This window comes from Cydia strobilella, chromosome Z (assembly GCF_947568885.1).
Source record: "Cydia strobilella chromosome Z, ilCydStro3.1, whole genome shotgun sequence".
NCBI classification, from domain to species: Eukaryota; Metazoa; Arthropoda; class Insecta; order Lepidoptera; family Tortricidae; genus Cydia; species Cydia strobilella.
In genome coordinates this window covers 2,271,230-2,287,363 of record NC_086068.1, presented here as the reverse complement: position 1 = coordinate 2,287,363, position 16,134 = coordinate 2,271,230, and the positions used below count along the sequence as shown (strand labels likewise).

Below are 16,134 nucleotides of genomic sequence, written 5' to 3'. Positions count from 1 at the left end.
AGTATAGTACAGTCAAGGGCATAATATATATACATTCCCAGTTTCAAAAATAATCATAATCATAATCATTTATTAATAATATAAAATTACAAGTCAATAGGTACTACAATATGTAGGTATTATACAATATTATTCTTATTCTATGACCATATATTATTATTCTTATCATAGAGTAACTTATACTAGAGCGGTACTGTCATAGTAAATTTTGTAACCCCAGTAAATTCACTGCCATCTGTCGACACACTTTAAAACTAAAAATGAAGATTTATAAAAATACGATGAAATGTATTTAAATATAGATAAATGATTTTTTTTATTTGCATTTATTATTTTTATGATTTTGACCCATGTTCTTTCACTGATATGCGTTAAAATTGTTAAATAACAAACGAAACCGTCAACGCCATCTATACGACTGTAGGCCAAAACTAGTAGCGCCCTCTGAACGAGAATCAAATTTTCTTGATTTTCGAGGCACGTTTTTTCCTTAGACTGTATCCATCTATTACGGAGTTATATCTATCTATTGTTCTTATTCACAAAAAATTTAGGTACAACTAAATAGATATGCCCGTCTACTATAATTTTTAGGGTTCCGTACCCAAAGGGCAAAACCGGGACCCTATTACTAAGACTCCGCTGTCCGTCTGACCGTCTGACCGTCTGTCCGTCTGTCCGTCTGTCAGTCTGTCACCAGGCTGTATCTCATGAACCGTGTTAGCTAGACAGTTGAAATTTTCACAGATGATGTATTTCTGTTGCCGCTATAACAACAAATACTAAAAAGTACGGAACCCTCGGTGCGCGAGTCCGACTCGCACTTGGCCGGTTTTTATTTTTGTTCCAAGTTAGTGCAAAATAAGTTTAAACATACCGTAAAAACCAACCCTTTTGTCCATTAAAACATAACCTTTATCAATTTCACATTTACATCAAAAACGCCTCCCCCAAACAAACGAACTATATGAATAATTATACCCAAAACCGGATAATACCAGATCAAAGCAGATTATCGCGGCAGAAAAATATGCATTATTTTTCGTCCTATTACCCTCCCCTTGTGCGCAAACACTTATTTTGTATGGGGAGTATTGTGACGTTGATCGCTGGAAGTATACATTGTTCTGTTTTCGAGTGTTTGCGCCCATATGTTGGACAATCGAGATGAGAGGATGCCATTAACTCTGATTTTCTGAAGACTATGCTTATGTATAGTCGAGCGATGAGTACGGCATTGTTTTATGGGGAATTGTAACGGACGGTTTTAGTGGAAATTAGCTTTTTTGTTGTTTGATTTCATTGTAATTACGTTTATATTTCCATAGATATGTATTATTTATTTATTTTTATTTTTGCTAGGTATATTATTTGATAGAATTTTTCTAAAATTTGTATGGAATTTGTTTTTCGCTCCCAATTCTAAGGCCCACTTGCACCATCTCATTAAACCGGTTATACCGCTAACCCAGTGTCAAATTGTACTGGTCACCATGGTAACTTAAGGCTTAACCGGTTAACCCCGGGTTAGTGTAATGGTGCAAGTGGGCCTAATAATAATAAAAGAAATCGTACAAAGTCAAACGGCTAACAGCATTGTGTAAAAATATTTCCTATAATGTCAATATAGAGGAAAATGGGGACTACCCTTGTATGAAGAAGCGGTCACCCACTATCCTCTTTAGCCCACACGTCTTATCAGCCTGTCAGTTAGAACAAAAATTTGACAGTTCCGAACAACTGACAGGCCGATATCGTCCGGCGGACTGGTAATCATAGGGCCCCTTTAACCGCAAGCATAGAGTAACTTATACTAGAGCGGTACTGTCAGTAAATTTTGTAACCCCAGTAAATTCATTGCCATCTGTATACGATAAAATGTATTTAAATATGGATAAATGATTTTTTTTATTTGCATTCATTATTTTTATGATTTTGACCCATGTTCTTTCACTGATATGCGTTAAAATTATAAATAACAAACGAAACCGTCAACGCCCTCTATACGAGTGTAGGCCAAAACTAGTGGCGCCCTCTGATCCAGAATCAAATTTTCGTGATTTTCGAGGCACGTTTTTTCCTTAGACTGTATCCATCTATTACGGAGTTATATCTATCTTTGATATTATGTAGCACCTATTATGTACATGACAATACAATAAATAAATGATAAATGATAAAAACCCAACCATCGGCTTCACAGGCAGGGTCACTACCCACTAGGCCAGACCGGTCGTCAAATGTCGCTATCTGCCTCTTTATCGCTCGAATATGCAAGTGACAGAGATGTTAGATAATGAAATTTCGATTTTCTTGTTTCGCGATAGACCCTCAGATTATGGTAACCTTAACCTTAACCCTTTAAAAAAAACCCATTAATTTTAACCACATCTCCTTTATTGCAATAAGTAATAAGTAATATATTAAGCCATCTTCCAAACCAATGCCATAGCTATTGACAGTACGATAAAACGAATTACAAAAAGCATTTCTTCTCACAGATGGGCCACCACGGCATGGAGAGTCTCGACATGCTAGACCCCCTCAGCTCCTCGTCGATGACCACCCTGGCCCCCATGGGGGAGGTCCCGCCCCCACACCACCAGCTGCACGGCTACGGGATGAACCATGTCATGAATCATCATCACCACGCAGGATCTTTAGGGCATGCACCACCAGCTCATCTAGCTCACCCGTCAGCCGCTCTTCATCCAGATACAGACACAGATCCAAGAGAGCTTGAAGCTTTCGCAGAGAGATTCAAACAGAGAAGGATTAAATTGGGAGTCACCCAGGCAGACGTCGGGAAAGCACTAGCGAACTTGAAGCTACCAGGTGTTGGAGCGCTCTCCCAAAGCACTATATGCCGCTTTGAAAGCCTTACTCTAAGTCATAACAACATGATCGCTCTGAAACCGATCTTACAAGCTTGGTTAGAGGAAGCAGAGGCCCAAGCGAAGAACAAAAGACGGGACCCCGACGCGCCCAGCGTCCTACCGGCAGGCGAGAAGAAACGCAAACGTACATCCATAGCGGCACCAGAGAAAAGAAGCCTCGAAGCGTACTTCGCTGTCCAACCGCGCCCTTCCGGAGAGAAAATAGCAGCGATCGCGGAGAAACTTGACTTGAAGAAGAACGTGGTAAGGGTGTGGTTTTGTAATCAGCGGCAGAAACAGAAACGGATGAAGTTTGCCGCGCAGCACTGACCGGGGGGAGGCGGCGCGGCGCTGCTCTACCCGGGTACCGGGTACGGGTACTAGCCGCCCGCGACACCTTACCCGGTCTCCCCCTGGGGTCAACCACTCGTAAGCAATAATCGTTTCGATCTTTCCTTTAACACATCTCAATTCGTAGCGTAGCTCCTTTTGTATTCTCATATTATATTTTTCGAGACACAGGGTATATATTCGATTATATACATATCATTACAGTAACTTAGAGGTCGCTTCATCGTATCATTTATGCCGTTTTGATGTTTTACTAACATCTTGTACATGAAAAATTGAAATTCAGGATTTTAAAGAGAATGTGCCTTGCAAATATCAATATTCTGTGTTTAATGTTAAAGTAACTTGAGCGCCGTGTGGCGTCGGTAGTGGCGCCGGCCACAGGCGGTAGCGGGGCGAGAGCGATCCGCTCTTCGCTCGAGCCGTGTTTGGATTGGACAAGTAAAATGTGAGATGAAGCCTTATTAGATGCGATCAAAAGCATGAACAAAATTTAACAAAATCACAACGTGGTATTTATTTTTTTTATTTTTCGAAACTAATGAGATGTTAATGTTAATTATTAGTATAAAGTCTTCATATTACTTGTCTAATTCGATAAAATTCGATCAATTCGTTAGTTCTGTTCTGATACTTACTATAATACTGTACAAAGATTAATTAAGGGTATACTTTCAAATTTAGTTGTAGATAGTATCCAGTAGTTTATGGTTTAACGATCATTTAATATAAAAAGCATTTCACAAAAGGCACAATTAAATTAGCTTAAGAAGTTACTAGTGACATTTAGCCAAAATAGTTTTAAAATTTCATTTGTAAATAACACATTTCGATCTAATAGGCATTTAGAATAGTTATATAATTCAAGTGAATTAGTACAATGCAGGATTCGTGCTGTTGATTTGAAGCATGCCAAAAATAAGTGTATGATAGTGATGAGGCCAAATCTCCGGACATTTGATGGAAGTTTTTTTTCTTAACCAATTGTAATGGCAATGCTAATTGCAATGCAAGTTTGACATGTCAAAATATATATTCAAATTTATAATGGAATGAAATGCCTTTTTAAAGGCCTCTGGGCGGCTACTATTAAATTAAATATCAATTTAAACTTTAATTGTATTTGGTACATTAAATTAGCTTAATGTTATAATGTTGGTAGATATTGTTAAAAAAACATATTAATTTAATAGATTTTTCATGTAACGCTCCGCTTAATGCCACATGAGCACAGCCTTATTCACATTACGTTTATATAATAATGACACAATTGATAATGACATGTTAAACGGATGACAAACTTTCAAAGATATGTCAATTTTTTTTTAGTTTTTTCTTTTAAATGTGTCATTTAACTTAAAACTCTGGTAAATCCATTCAACCGTCTAAGCAAATATCTACCCTATTAGCACAAGGCGGACACGCTATACATCAAAAATCACTTGCGTTTCTATGTGTGAACGGCACGTCTGTACACGCGTCATGCGTCATTGTGTGAGTAAGTTGCTTAAAAACAGTACTGAGCGGCCGGCAAACGGCCGTCAATCTGCTGTCGCGGGGCGAGGTCATTCGAGTCGGGGCGGGGCGGGGCGTGGCCGTTCTGTATGATAATACTATTACTTATTCTGTGCTATTACCTTTTCTTAATACCAAAATCGCATATATAATCAGACAGATGGATTTACCAGAGTTTGAAGTTAAGCGACTCATATATGTCCTATTATCTGGTTGTATTCACCTTTTAGCGATAGGGTAAATTCGGGTAATTACGTGAGGTGCGCAAATCCGGTACATCATATTAGAATAAGAATAAGAAAAAGAAAACATTTATTGCCACACAACAGAAGAGAAATTACAGGAAACGAATAACATGAAAAATTGGCATGCGCGACAAAAGTAGCGGGCTCAGCATATGCTGCGCCAGCCACTTCACCAGGAATTGACTGCACATCGCTGATTTTCAGTCCGCCCCCTTACTGAACCACATTGATATGTGCGCGGGATATTATTTTTACAGATATAGATATATATATATATATATATATATATGTGTATGCAGGTTCATGTTATAGTAATGAGTGCGGGCCTAATCAATCTTTGATAGGAAACGCAAATCGAAACTTACATAATGCATGGAAATACTCACGTGACTTTTCGTTACATTTGTCATCCTGATACATTTTATCTTTTTTTTTTGGCGTTTGTCGACATCGACATACGAATTGTATCGTACATACGGATGTCATTGTGGCTAGGCAACTGTTAGCGCGGTAATATGTCTTCTTTTTACGTTCTTCCAAAAACTATTTGATACGAAATAGTTCAAGTTTATTTCAGTTCAAAAAGTTGTGTTTATATTTGATGACGCACAAAATGAAAAAAAAAAAATGCTTTGACCAGAAATAAACATCCCAGGTAGCAAAGTGACGTCATCGATGTCATAATGACGAAATAATGATGTCATAAAGACGTCGCTGACGTCATAATGACGTTTAAATGCTACCTGGGATGGGAACTTAAAATATAGGGATTATTAACCTATTCAGCGCTAATCACACGTTGTCGTTTTGCTTCTACAAAGCATTTTAGCTATATACGGGAAACCCGTATTATCGGCTACGGCGTAGCGCTACGACCGTAGCTCAGCGGTGAATGTGTTAAGAAAGAAAATTTCCACCAATTTTCTTTAAAGATTAAGCATGAATCCAGTTCGAGACAGCTTAAGAAATTAAAAAAAAAAGTAAAAAAGTTTGCGAGTTATATATAGTATTTTTAAAAGATATTTTGTAAATATAGAATCTAAATAAGTAATCAACACGTGCAATTTAGATATCGGTAATTATTGTAACTGATAGTAATATATTGTCTTACTAAAACTACCAAATAATATTTTATGTCGGGCAGTTGTACACGAGACAAACTAAATATACGTCGAATGTTTACTTGTTCTTTATGTTGAAATATTTTGATAAATTAGACAAATAATGATAAAAAAAGTGTTTACGTGTAATCTTTACGCGCGATTGAAGTAAAACTTCTTTGACGATGACGCTTATCGCTATGTTGGCACTTTGGTGTGTGTCCTATTGTGCGTGTGTCACTGTCACTACTGATCGTGACTTCCGTCAGAAAAAAAATCTGAGTTACCCTCTAGTCGCGCCTAAAGAAGTTTTACATCAATAAGCTAATCCAAAGAAATGTTACAAAAACAATTTGATCTGTTTCAAGTCTAAACAAAAGTGGGAATCTTATGAAAATCTTGACAAAATTCTATTTAGCCCTGAGATAGTGTCGCTACAAACAGCTTACAACCCGGTCACAATATCTGTGCACCTCGCTGGAATGTGGCGCCTCTCCCGCTTCCCCTGTCACCTCTCCGCGCACTCCCCGGTGCGACAGTACGGTTAGCATCTTCGTTGCCGCTACACCTCCACATTTCTCGAAAAAACTTTTTTTCACACCGTACCCAGACCGCCGATATGACGTCACGAGGTCAGGTGCACAGATATTGTGACCGGGTATGGCAAATAAAATATCAGTACCGGTCTTGGCAACGAATTAATTGAAAAACATTTATTAATGCTACGCAATCCTTCGTCCTTTGATGTTAATGTTTTATAAATTATATTCAAAATATTTTTTCTTGCACATTTGTCAGTCATTTTGGGTTTTTTGTGGTGTAACCGTTTATAGTAGCGAATTTTTTTTCCTTCTTATTGACATATAAATTTTTACGTCTAATATCAAGTCTCCTAACCAGTAAAATACGAGTAAATAAGAGTGACAAATAAAATCTTGTCAGGATAAAGTTCTTAATACTTGTGAGTAATAGATTAAATCGAAAAATCTACAGTATATCACTGTCAATATTTAAAAGTAATAGCAAATATTTCAATTGTGTTAATAGACATCGCAATCGGTGTATAATCAAATGAACCAATTTTTTTTGTCTCGTATACAACTGTTGTAAAACGCTTTATTCTGAAACAATTCTAGTCTTTTTTTATTGTTTTTGAGGCTTTAAGAAACTTAGTGTGATATTATTTTTACTATTTATTATATTTTAAGGATTTCGATGTAACGGAACGAGTTATTTGACAACTGTAGATAAAACAATTTAATCAAATTGCCTTTGTTTTACAGATAAAGATTCATTTCAAACAATCAAACCACTTCAGGTAGCAAAGTGACGATAGCGACGTCATAATAACGTAATAATGGCGTCATTATGACGTCGCTGACGAGACGACAGTGAACCACCACTTCAAAGTGGTCCCCATTTTCCTCCCTGGATATTGACATTACGGAAAATACCATATCTATGCCACTTTGTTAGTTTTTTTTCGTTTTTTTCTATTATTTTATGAGTTAGTAGCGAAAAACGAATTCTTGCAAACTTTTATAAAAATTTAAAAATCGAAAATGAAGAGGCATAGCTGTGATAGCTATACATCAATTTGCTTATAAATATTATTAGTAATATCAATTCAAAGAGGAAAATGTGGACTGCGTTTGTATGGAAAGGTGGTCATCTGGTCCATGGAGACTATAATATATAAAGGTGCCAAATCTCTATGTATGAAAAGTGTCCATCAAAAAACAGTAATTAGGCGGCGCCACCATACACCGAAATACTACCAAAAATAACCTACGTAATTTGGTCGGGTTATTTGTTGGTTCATGTTATACTCATGTCCCAGAGCCTAACTAGCGCCACCGGAGAGATTAGGAACTATTATTTTGCAACAATTCTGCCATAAGAGATTGGCATCCTTTCTATACCATCCATAAATCTGGTCGGCCCCTTTCCTCTTAAAAACTCCGTGGATGATAAAAATAATTACACGTAATTTACGTTACAACATTTACAGAGGCCATAGCTCATGTCAAATAAGTCGATTCGACGAAAATTAATTTGTTTTTGCATTTAGACTAAATTTATTTTATTACATTTACGTTAATTCTAAGAGGGGGATATGTCATTCATTTTATTACTTCTTCTTATAATTTCGTTTTTTATAATAAGTGACTAGTTTTCAAATTGGATTATTTATATTAACTTGATAAAAAAATTTTTATTTCATTAGGTACTTATACTTTTTTAAGAACAGTTATTTATTACTAGGACATTTAATTTAACTGTATACTGTTTTAATATTGTCTTCGGTTACCGCGATAGTTACTCATGAAATAAAACTATGAAAACTGATTTTGCATGTACAACCAGCCTTAAAGTTTATAGTTTATGGTTCATTATTTTTTGTATGTGGCTATTTCCTCAGTCACCCGTTGACCACGAACGCTGTAAAGGGTTCGAAACGTCGGGATGTATTATAAATTCAATATACGCGATATAATCCGTTTTCATAGTTTTATTTCATAGTATGTATGCTGTTTTAATAAAGACAGATATGTTTATACTTAATTAGAGTATAACTTTACTGTGGACTATCCCTCTCTATCATATTATGATTGTGAAATGCTAAAAAAATCCATGAGTAGAAGGGCAATTTTATACTGTCTATGAAGATTAGTTTTATTAAAGTTCTATTAAATTTTAATTTTATAAAAGCATTTCCAGAAAAGCATATACGAGTGGCAACAGTTTCCATGAAATTGGTTATACCGGGTGTGGCGTTGTAATACGAGCAAAAAATTAAACTGTAACGCAGCGTACTACGTAGGCGAACAACACGCGATGTCATGTTTAAGGCGTCAATCACAAAGATAATGGCGTACATTGAAGACAGAGTTAGACCAAGATAAGTCTGCAACGATTTTGATAGCACACGCAGTGCAAGTGGTGTTTTAAACGTCAAACTTCTATAAAATTATGACGTATAAATAACACTGCACTGCGTGTGCTATCAAACTCGTTGCAAACTTCTTTTGGTTTACCTCTAATATTTATTTATTTTGTATGAAAAATAGGCGGTATTAAAGACATCATAATTTTTAAAAGTTATTGAACAAGTGACACCGTTTGAGAAGTACAATCTGTTTTAATTATTTCCCAGGTAGCATTTATACGTCATTATGACGTCAGGGACGTCTAAATGGCGTCATAATGACGTCATTGTTACGTCATTACGACGCCGCTGACGTCACTTTGCTACTTGGGTTGCTCATGTTCAGGCCACACCCGGTATACATGCATCAGATTTTACGGTGCAAAATTGTAAGACAGGGTAGGGAGTTCCTATATCGATAAATTCAATTATCGATGTTTTCCCATACACGATATAGTGTTCCCTACCTGTCATTAAATTTTGCCGCCTGAAATCCGATGTCTGATATACAAGAAAATGGTTTTTATTTGTTATACGGGTGTTTCCTGCAACAGGAGCATTAAATTAAACTGTAGGCTGTACTCCTCAAACTGACCAACATTTGTTCAGCAATCCATACAGCAACTTTTAAAAATAACTTGTGTTTTGACACATAACGTCAAACACTCAGATGGCAGCGTACATTCAAAATAATATTTAATTAGTATGAAAAAGGTAAAATCTAAAAATTTCATAATTTTAAAAAGTTGCTGAACAAATGTTGGTCGGTTTGAGGCGTACAGCCTCCAGTTTAATTTATTGCTCCTGTTACAGGAAACACCGTGTATACAAGCAATTGGAGTTTTTGTTTCACATTATGTTGTGTAATAATGGATTTTTGTAGCGTAGAGAATTAGACTGTGTTTTTTTTATTACGGCCTGGGGCCGATTGCATAACTTTAAACTAATAATATTATTAGCGGAAATATCTTTCCGATTCCTTTGATTAGAAAGAGACTCGCTAATATAGGTAGAATTTATACGTCATTATGACGTCAGGGACGACTTTATGGCGTCATAATGACATCATTGTTACGTCATTATGACGTCGCTGACGTCACTTTGCTACTTGGGTAGTTAAAAGTTGTTATGCAATCGGCCTCTGGATGCGATTATTTTAAGCCAGTTTATTGTCATTTTCTATGATAAGTTAAAGTAGGGCCTAGATTCTTGCAATCATTATTAATTAATTGTTATTGATAATAAAATGAAACGATCTTATTTCGGAAACCAATAAAAAATTGAAAATAGAAATATTAGTAAACTCTGGTTTTATTCGACCTGCCTGGATATGGTTGCGCTTTGTCGTCTATCACCCAGGTAGCAAAGTGACGTCAGCGACGTACAAGTGACGTCATTTATAGGTCATAATGACGAACGGACGTCATAATGACTTATAAATGCTACCTTACCTGGGCAACGTGGACGTATTTTCACTTCGAGCAACGCCGGCTTCCGACACGTCGGAAAGGAGGAACCCAAGCGATATCTTACCGTACAAATCGTTCTGCCATTTTTTGCTGGGGGAAAAGTGCAAGTCGCACTTCTCACTCACTACTCACTACATACAAAATCCAATCTGTAATGATGACACAAATACTAATAACGACACACGTCAAAGACAAATCTTGCACACCTTGATCTCTTTTAACAAGCTTTTTACAAGACCACCCGACTAACCCCAACAAGGCCTAGTTTCCCCTCTGGGTTCGAAGGTCAGATGGCAGTCGCTTTCGTAAAAACTAGTGCCTACACCAATCCTCGGGATCCGGGGGGCATGGTGGAAGAATGAATGCGCGAGCCCATGATCCCCCATACAACGTCTGAGAGGGTGACGCCGCAGGGGATGTTAGTGGGTATTCTCCTCCCCATCCTCTGGTTAGAGGATGTACGGGAGGAGCGAGTCCCACATTCCCCCCCCCCCCGGCTGCCCCAGAGGTGAGATGCGTAAATGCATTTACCCCTGCGTAAAAAAAAACAAAACCCCGGGATTAGTTGCAAAGCGGACCCCAGGCTCCTATGAGCCGTGGCAAAAAGGCGGGATACAATTTAACAAAGGTTCGCTAAGTTTTATTAATTTGTCTTTTTTGAGTTACAGATGTGTGTTAGTAAATAAATTCGAGATATAGAGGTGTTAAACAATACGCCTATTTTTTCGAGTTTTTTTTTTACTGGATAGTCTAGAAGGGAATCGTTAGTTACTTCAAATCAAATCAAATCAAATCATAGTCAAATCGAAATCAAAATCTTCGTCTAAAAGGGCCCACTGACTATCAGTCCGCCGGACGATATCGGCCTGTCAGTTAGAACAAAAATTTGACAGTTCCGAACAACTGACAGGCCGATATCGTCCGGCGGACTGATAGTCAGTGGGCCCCTTTAATGAAGTTACATACTTATTTCGAGTTATGGAGGTTTTAGGCTTCGAAGGCAAGATAATTGGAATTCATTTCTTAATTTCTTATGGAGGTTCTAAAAAATACGGTGGCTAAAAAATAAGTGCATTCCCGTTGCCAGGGAAGTTTTGGGATTATACTGAGCAACTTTTACTATGGGACCAACCACGAAATCGCGAAAAATAATTTGCCTGTTTCATACATTTTGGTTGGTCCATTTTCTGTGGGAGGGTAATTTTTTTTACCCGTCACCAGCCGCGCGAGTCATCATCTTCCGTTTCACTTGCACAATAATAATTAAAAAGAGATGGGTAAGTTATAATACGGCGTGCGTATCGACTTACTCAATATTGGAAAAAGACTTAATTCTCTTATTTCCTCTTGAGCCGATATTTTCCATAAGGTCAATTAAGCTTAATATCATCGTTCGCAGACGAGAGCCTGACACTCTTTGATAGAGAAAGATAGTCTTATTGCGATTCCTATAAGAGGAAAGAGAAAATAGTGCCATGCTTTGTCCTTATCACCGACCGGGTGGCATCATAGTAGGAGGCGATGGCGAAATACCGAAATTTATAAGTGAAAGAGAAAAAATCCTATGCTGCCCAAATTTTATATGAATATTCTTTCTCTTACCCCCGGTCGATGATGGCGTCTGCCAACGTCGTGCCTTAATGTCCCAACAGATGGCGTTAGGAAGCTAAAGCGTAATTTGGCTTACGGAGTTCCAAATTCAGTTGCTATAAATATACATATACTTTTTGTTTTTATCTTCGGTCCAAACGCGCGCTCTATATCGTTTGTTCCTTTCAAATGTCCTGACTTTACGCTCCTCTTATGGCTCCTCTACACGATGGGCCATCATACTGGCCCACTATGGCTTATAATTACTCGTCTTATGTCTATGTTCGCAGACGTTTCTGTTTGTTATCTTCACTATCATATATGTACTTATTTCTATAAAAGCTAAATTCAGGAAATTAGAAGAAAGCAAAATTTTAGAGTAGGTAATTGAGATAAAAGGTAAAAACTTAAGGGTCCCCGGCGAGCTCGGTTCTCCATACAAACGTAGTTACGCTCTCATTTTAAAACGAGTAGCCAGTTTGCTCTGAAACTTTGTACTTACAATAGGATATTCTATCTTTGTCTTACACTAGTACTAGCACCCAAAAGAAAAGGATGAGTATAGTTTTTTTGTTCTTATTTACTGACAAGATACTATATATCTATGTCTGTAATTAGTTTATTTATGTAGCTTCAGATAATTTCGGTGAAGGAAAACATCGTGAGGAAACCGGACTAATCCTAACAAGGCCTAGTTTTCCCCTTTAGGTTGGAAGGTCAGATGGCAATCGCTTTCGTAAAAAATAGTGCCTACGCCAATTCTTAGGATTAGTTGTCAAGCGGACCCGAGGCTCCCATGAGCCGTGGCAAAATGCCGGGATAACGCGAGGAAGATGATGATGATGTAGCTTCAGATACCATAGTTGCAAAAATACAGCGAATTTAAGTTTTTCATACAAAACTTGTTTTTGTTCTATTTCGTTTGTTTTATAAACTGCAGCTATATAAACTAATTTCAGACCTAGATATACCTCATGTCATTGTGTGTGCAAAGTTTCATTACAATCCAACACGTAGTTTAAATGAGAGCGGAACTATGTTTGTATGGGAAGCAGCAATTCGGCCTAGCTTGCGTCGTTGTAAAGCCACTTTTAGACGGATCAAATAATTGTATGCGATAATTTTCGTTCCACTGCGGTTTTTGGTCGATACACTGAATTCTTTGTATCCTGTAATTAGCAATGTATCGAATATTTCATGGAAGTTCTCGCACAGTGTAAAAGGGGCTTAAGAGCCTGTCAATAACCAAAACGCGCACACTGTCTATTTCTATCGGAGTAAAGGAAATAGCACTGTCGCATGTTACTGGGCCAGGGCAAGGGAATAATAAGAAAACTACGATTAGAAGTAATAGAACAAATTAAATTATTTTCAGAAAATATTTCAATTTGTTTTTATATCAAGTAGAAACACTACTATATAAATTATAAACTGAAATAAATGTCATATACTAATAAAAAGTGACCCAGGCCTCCAGCGGCCCAGGCTGGAATCGAACCAGCGTCCTCTGCTATCGCGGCAGGTGCCTGTGCCATTCGGCCACCGGGCCACGGTGGCATAGGTCGAATTTTTCCAAGTATACTCATATATGCACTTTTTACTGAAGGTTTATGGCGCCCCCTGGCCATCCCTAAGGTTCCCTGGCTTTCACTGGCTTTGAAATATAATGAATACTAGCTTTTGCCCGAGACTTCGTCTGCGTGGACTTAGTAACAGCAGCCAAAGTAAGTATAGCGCCTGGAAAAATTATCATAGCAATCATTCAATTTGAGCATATTATGCACACAAATTAGCAGGCACTTCATTAATTATCTCAATTCCACCTCGCTTTTTACTTTCTTAAGGGATGATTTTCGGGATAAAAACTATCCTATGTTATTCTCAGGGACTCAACCTATCTCTATGCCAACCCTAACAGCATGTACACGTCATTATGACCTCAGCGACGTCATTATGACGCCGTAATTACGTCCTTATTACGTCATTATGACGTCGCCGACTTCACTTTGCTACCTGGGAAATTTCATCTAAATCGATTCAGCGGTTTAAGCGTGAAAAGGGAACACACAGACAGAAAGACAGACAGAGACTTTCGCATTTATAATATTAGTATGGATTAACATTATTTTTTTGCTTTACTAAAACAGATAGTTTTTTTGAAAAACTGCTTAAGTAACATCAATTTGAAGGACATTGGGTGTTGACAGCCCCTTAAGTTACAACCACATAGCGCCGCTATACTTACTCAACCTCGTATCTGCAACACTCATTTGACGACAAAAACACCCGTATTCCGAATGAAAGAAAAGCGACAATTCCATCAAATGTTTGTTGCAGATATGAGGTTGAGTAAGTAAAGCGACGATAGGCGGGGGCACTCAAATTTTTGACTCAATACCTTCTGTTTACACAATCGCCCTCATTCTAAATTTAGCCCACGGCATCTCATCAGCTAAAACTAAAACAAACTTCACATTAATTGAGCTATAATCCTTTAATTTAATTTAGTTTTCTACCGGTTATAAAGTTATCGAAGTAGGGCTGATTTTTGGGGCTCCGTACCCAAAGGGTAAAAACGGGACCCTATTACTAAGATTCCGCTGTCTGTCTGTCCGTCTGTCACCAGGTTGTATCTCACGAACCGTGATAGACACTAAACTGTTGAAATTTTCACAGATGATGTATTTCTGTTGCCGCCTTAACAACAAATACTAAAAACAGAATAAAATAAATATTTAAGTACAACAAACGTGATTTCTTTGGAGTTTTTTGCGTAATGGTACGGAACCCTACGTGCGCGAGCCCGACTCGCACTTGGCAGGTTTTTATATTGTTGTCAAATATTTTTCCCCTCACTAGCTCGGAAAGCCGTCTTTTATCCTTTAAAACAAGCGGGGAAAACCGCATTTTATCCACTAGTGGGGAAAGTAAAGTAAAGTGTTTAAGTAGCTTTTGACAGATAACAAAACGTAAAACGCTCATAATAATGGTTCGTTCCATATTAATTATCATAAATAAATGGTTTGAGAATTTAATAAAAAATACCAAATTTAGCTTAATTTTATGATTTTAAGTAATAAACCATAAATTCCATAAGAAACATTTGTTTTTTTTTAATGATGTTGAATGTATAACATTTAAAACTTTCGCGGTTTGAACACATGTTAAATCACATTTACAAACCAGTGAAACCTGTGTCGAGACGTCGGTAAATAAATGTCATCATCATCTTCCTCGCGTTATCCCGGCATTTTGCCACGGCTCATAGGAGCCTCGGGTCCGCTTGACAACTAATCCTAAGAATTGGCGTAGGCACTAGTTTTTACGAAAGCGATTGCCATCTGACCTTCCAACCCAGAGGGGGAAACTAGGCCTTGTTAGGATTAGTCCGGTTTCCTCACGATGTTTTCCTTCACCGAAAAGCGACTGGTATAAATATCAAATGATATTCCGTACATAAGTTCCGAAAAACTCATTGGTACGAGCCGGGGGTTTGAACCCGCGACCTCCGGATTGAAAGTCGCACGCTCTTACCGTTAGGCCACCAGCGCTAAATAAATGTAACAAAATAAATTCGCGATAGGGAACGACCCTATTCAATGTGATTTAATAGATGTTGAATGTAATTCTGAACGCACAAGTTGAGTCGATGCAATTTCAAAACGCATCGTCAGAAAAGACATTGTCAAAAAAAATTTTCTCACCCAAAAATTACACAACTTCCAGAGTTTTCTGTTATAATATCGTATTATCGTAAAAAAATGAGTGATTCCAGTAATGAAAATGAACTGTGGATGTTGCACTTTCCTCGCTGTAGTGAAGGGAAAAGTTTTGTGTTACACACGGGTGCAAATGTATTTTACTTCTCGTGTGTTGAAACACTCGCTACGCCCAGGATTCTATTTTAGAACCACTCGCTTCGCTCGTGGTTCAACTATAGAATCCTTTCGCTTGCTCGTTTTTCAATTCCACACTCGCGGGTAAAATACAACTTTGCACCCTTGTATAACAAATAACTATTTTCGTTCTGGCTAACATTTGGCTGATTTGAAGAGCTCC

The 16,134-nt window shown here is 37.6% G+C and overlaps 1 protein-coding gene and 1 long non-coding RNA gene across 3 annotated transcripts in view; one reads left to right on the top strand and one right to left on the bottom strand.

Annotated features, from left to right (window-relative positions):
- Positions 1–3,731, top strand: part of LOC134754560 (inhibitory POU protein) — a 104,615-nt gene extending 100,884 nt beyond the window's left edge. The window contains exon 4 of one of the 2 annotated variants that reach the window (XM_063690874.1): positions 2,502–3,731. In XM_063690874.1, coding sequence (XP_063546944.1) covers positions 2,502–3,206 — 705 coding nt within the window. In that variant the 3' untranslated portion in view covers positions 3,207–3,731. Of the gene's footprint in view, positions 1–2,486 lie in introns of both variants that reach the window. The other variant, XM_063690873.1, reaches the window with a different exon arrangement.
- LOC134754590 (uncharacterized) overlaps positions 1–16,134 on the bottom strand; it is a 57,346-nt gene that overhangs the window by 29,441 nt on the left and 11,771 nt on the right. The window lies entirely within an intron of this gene.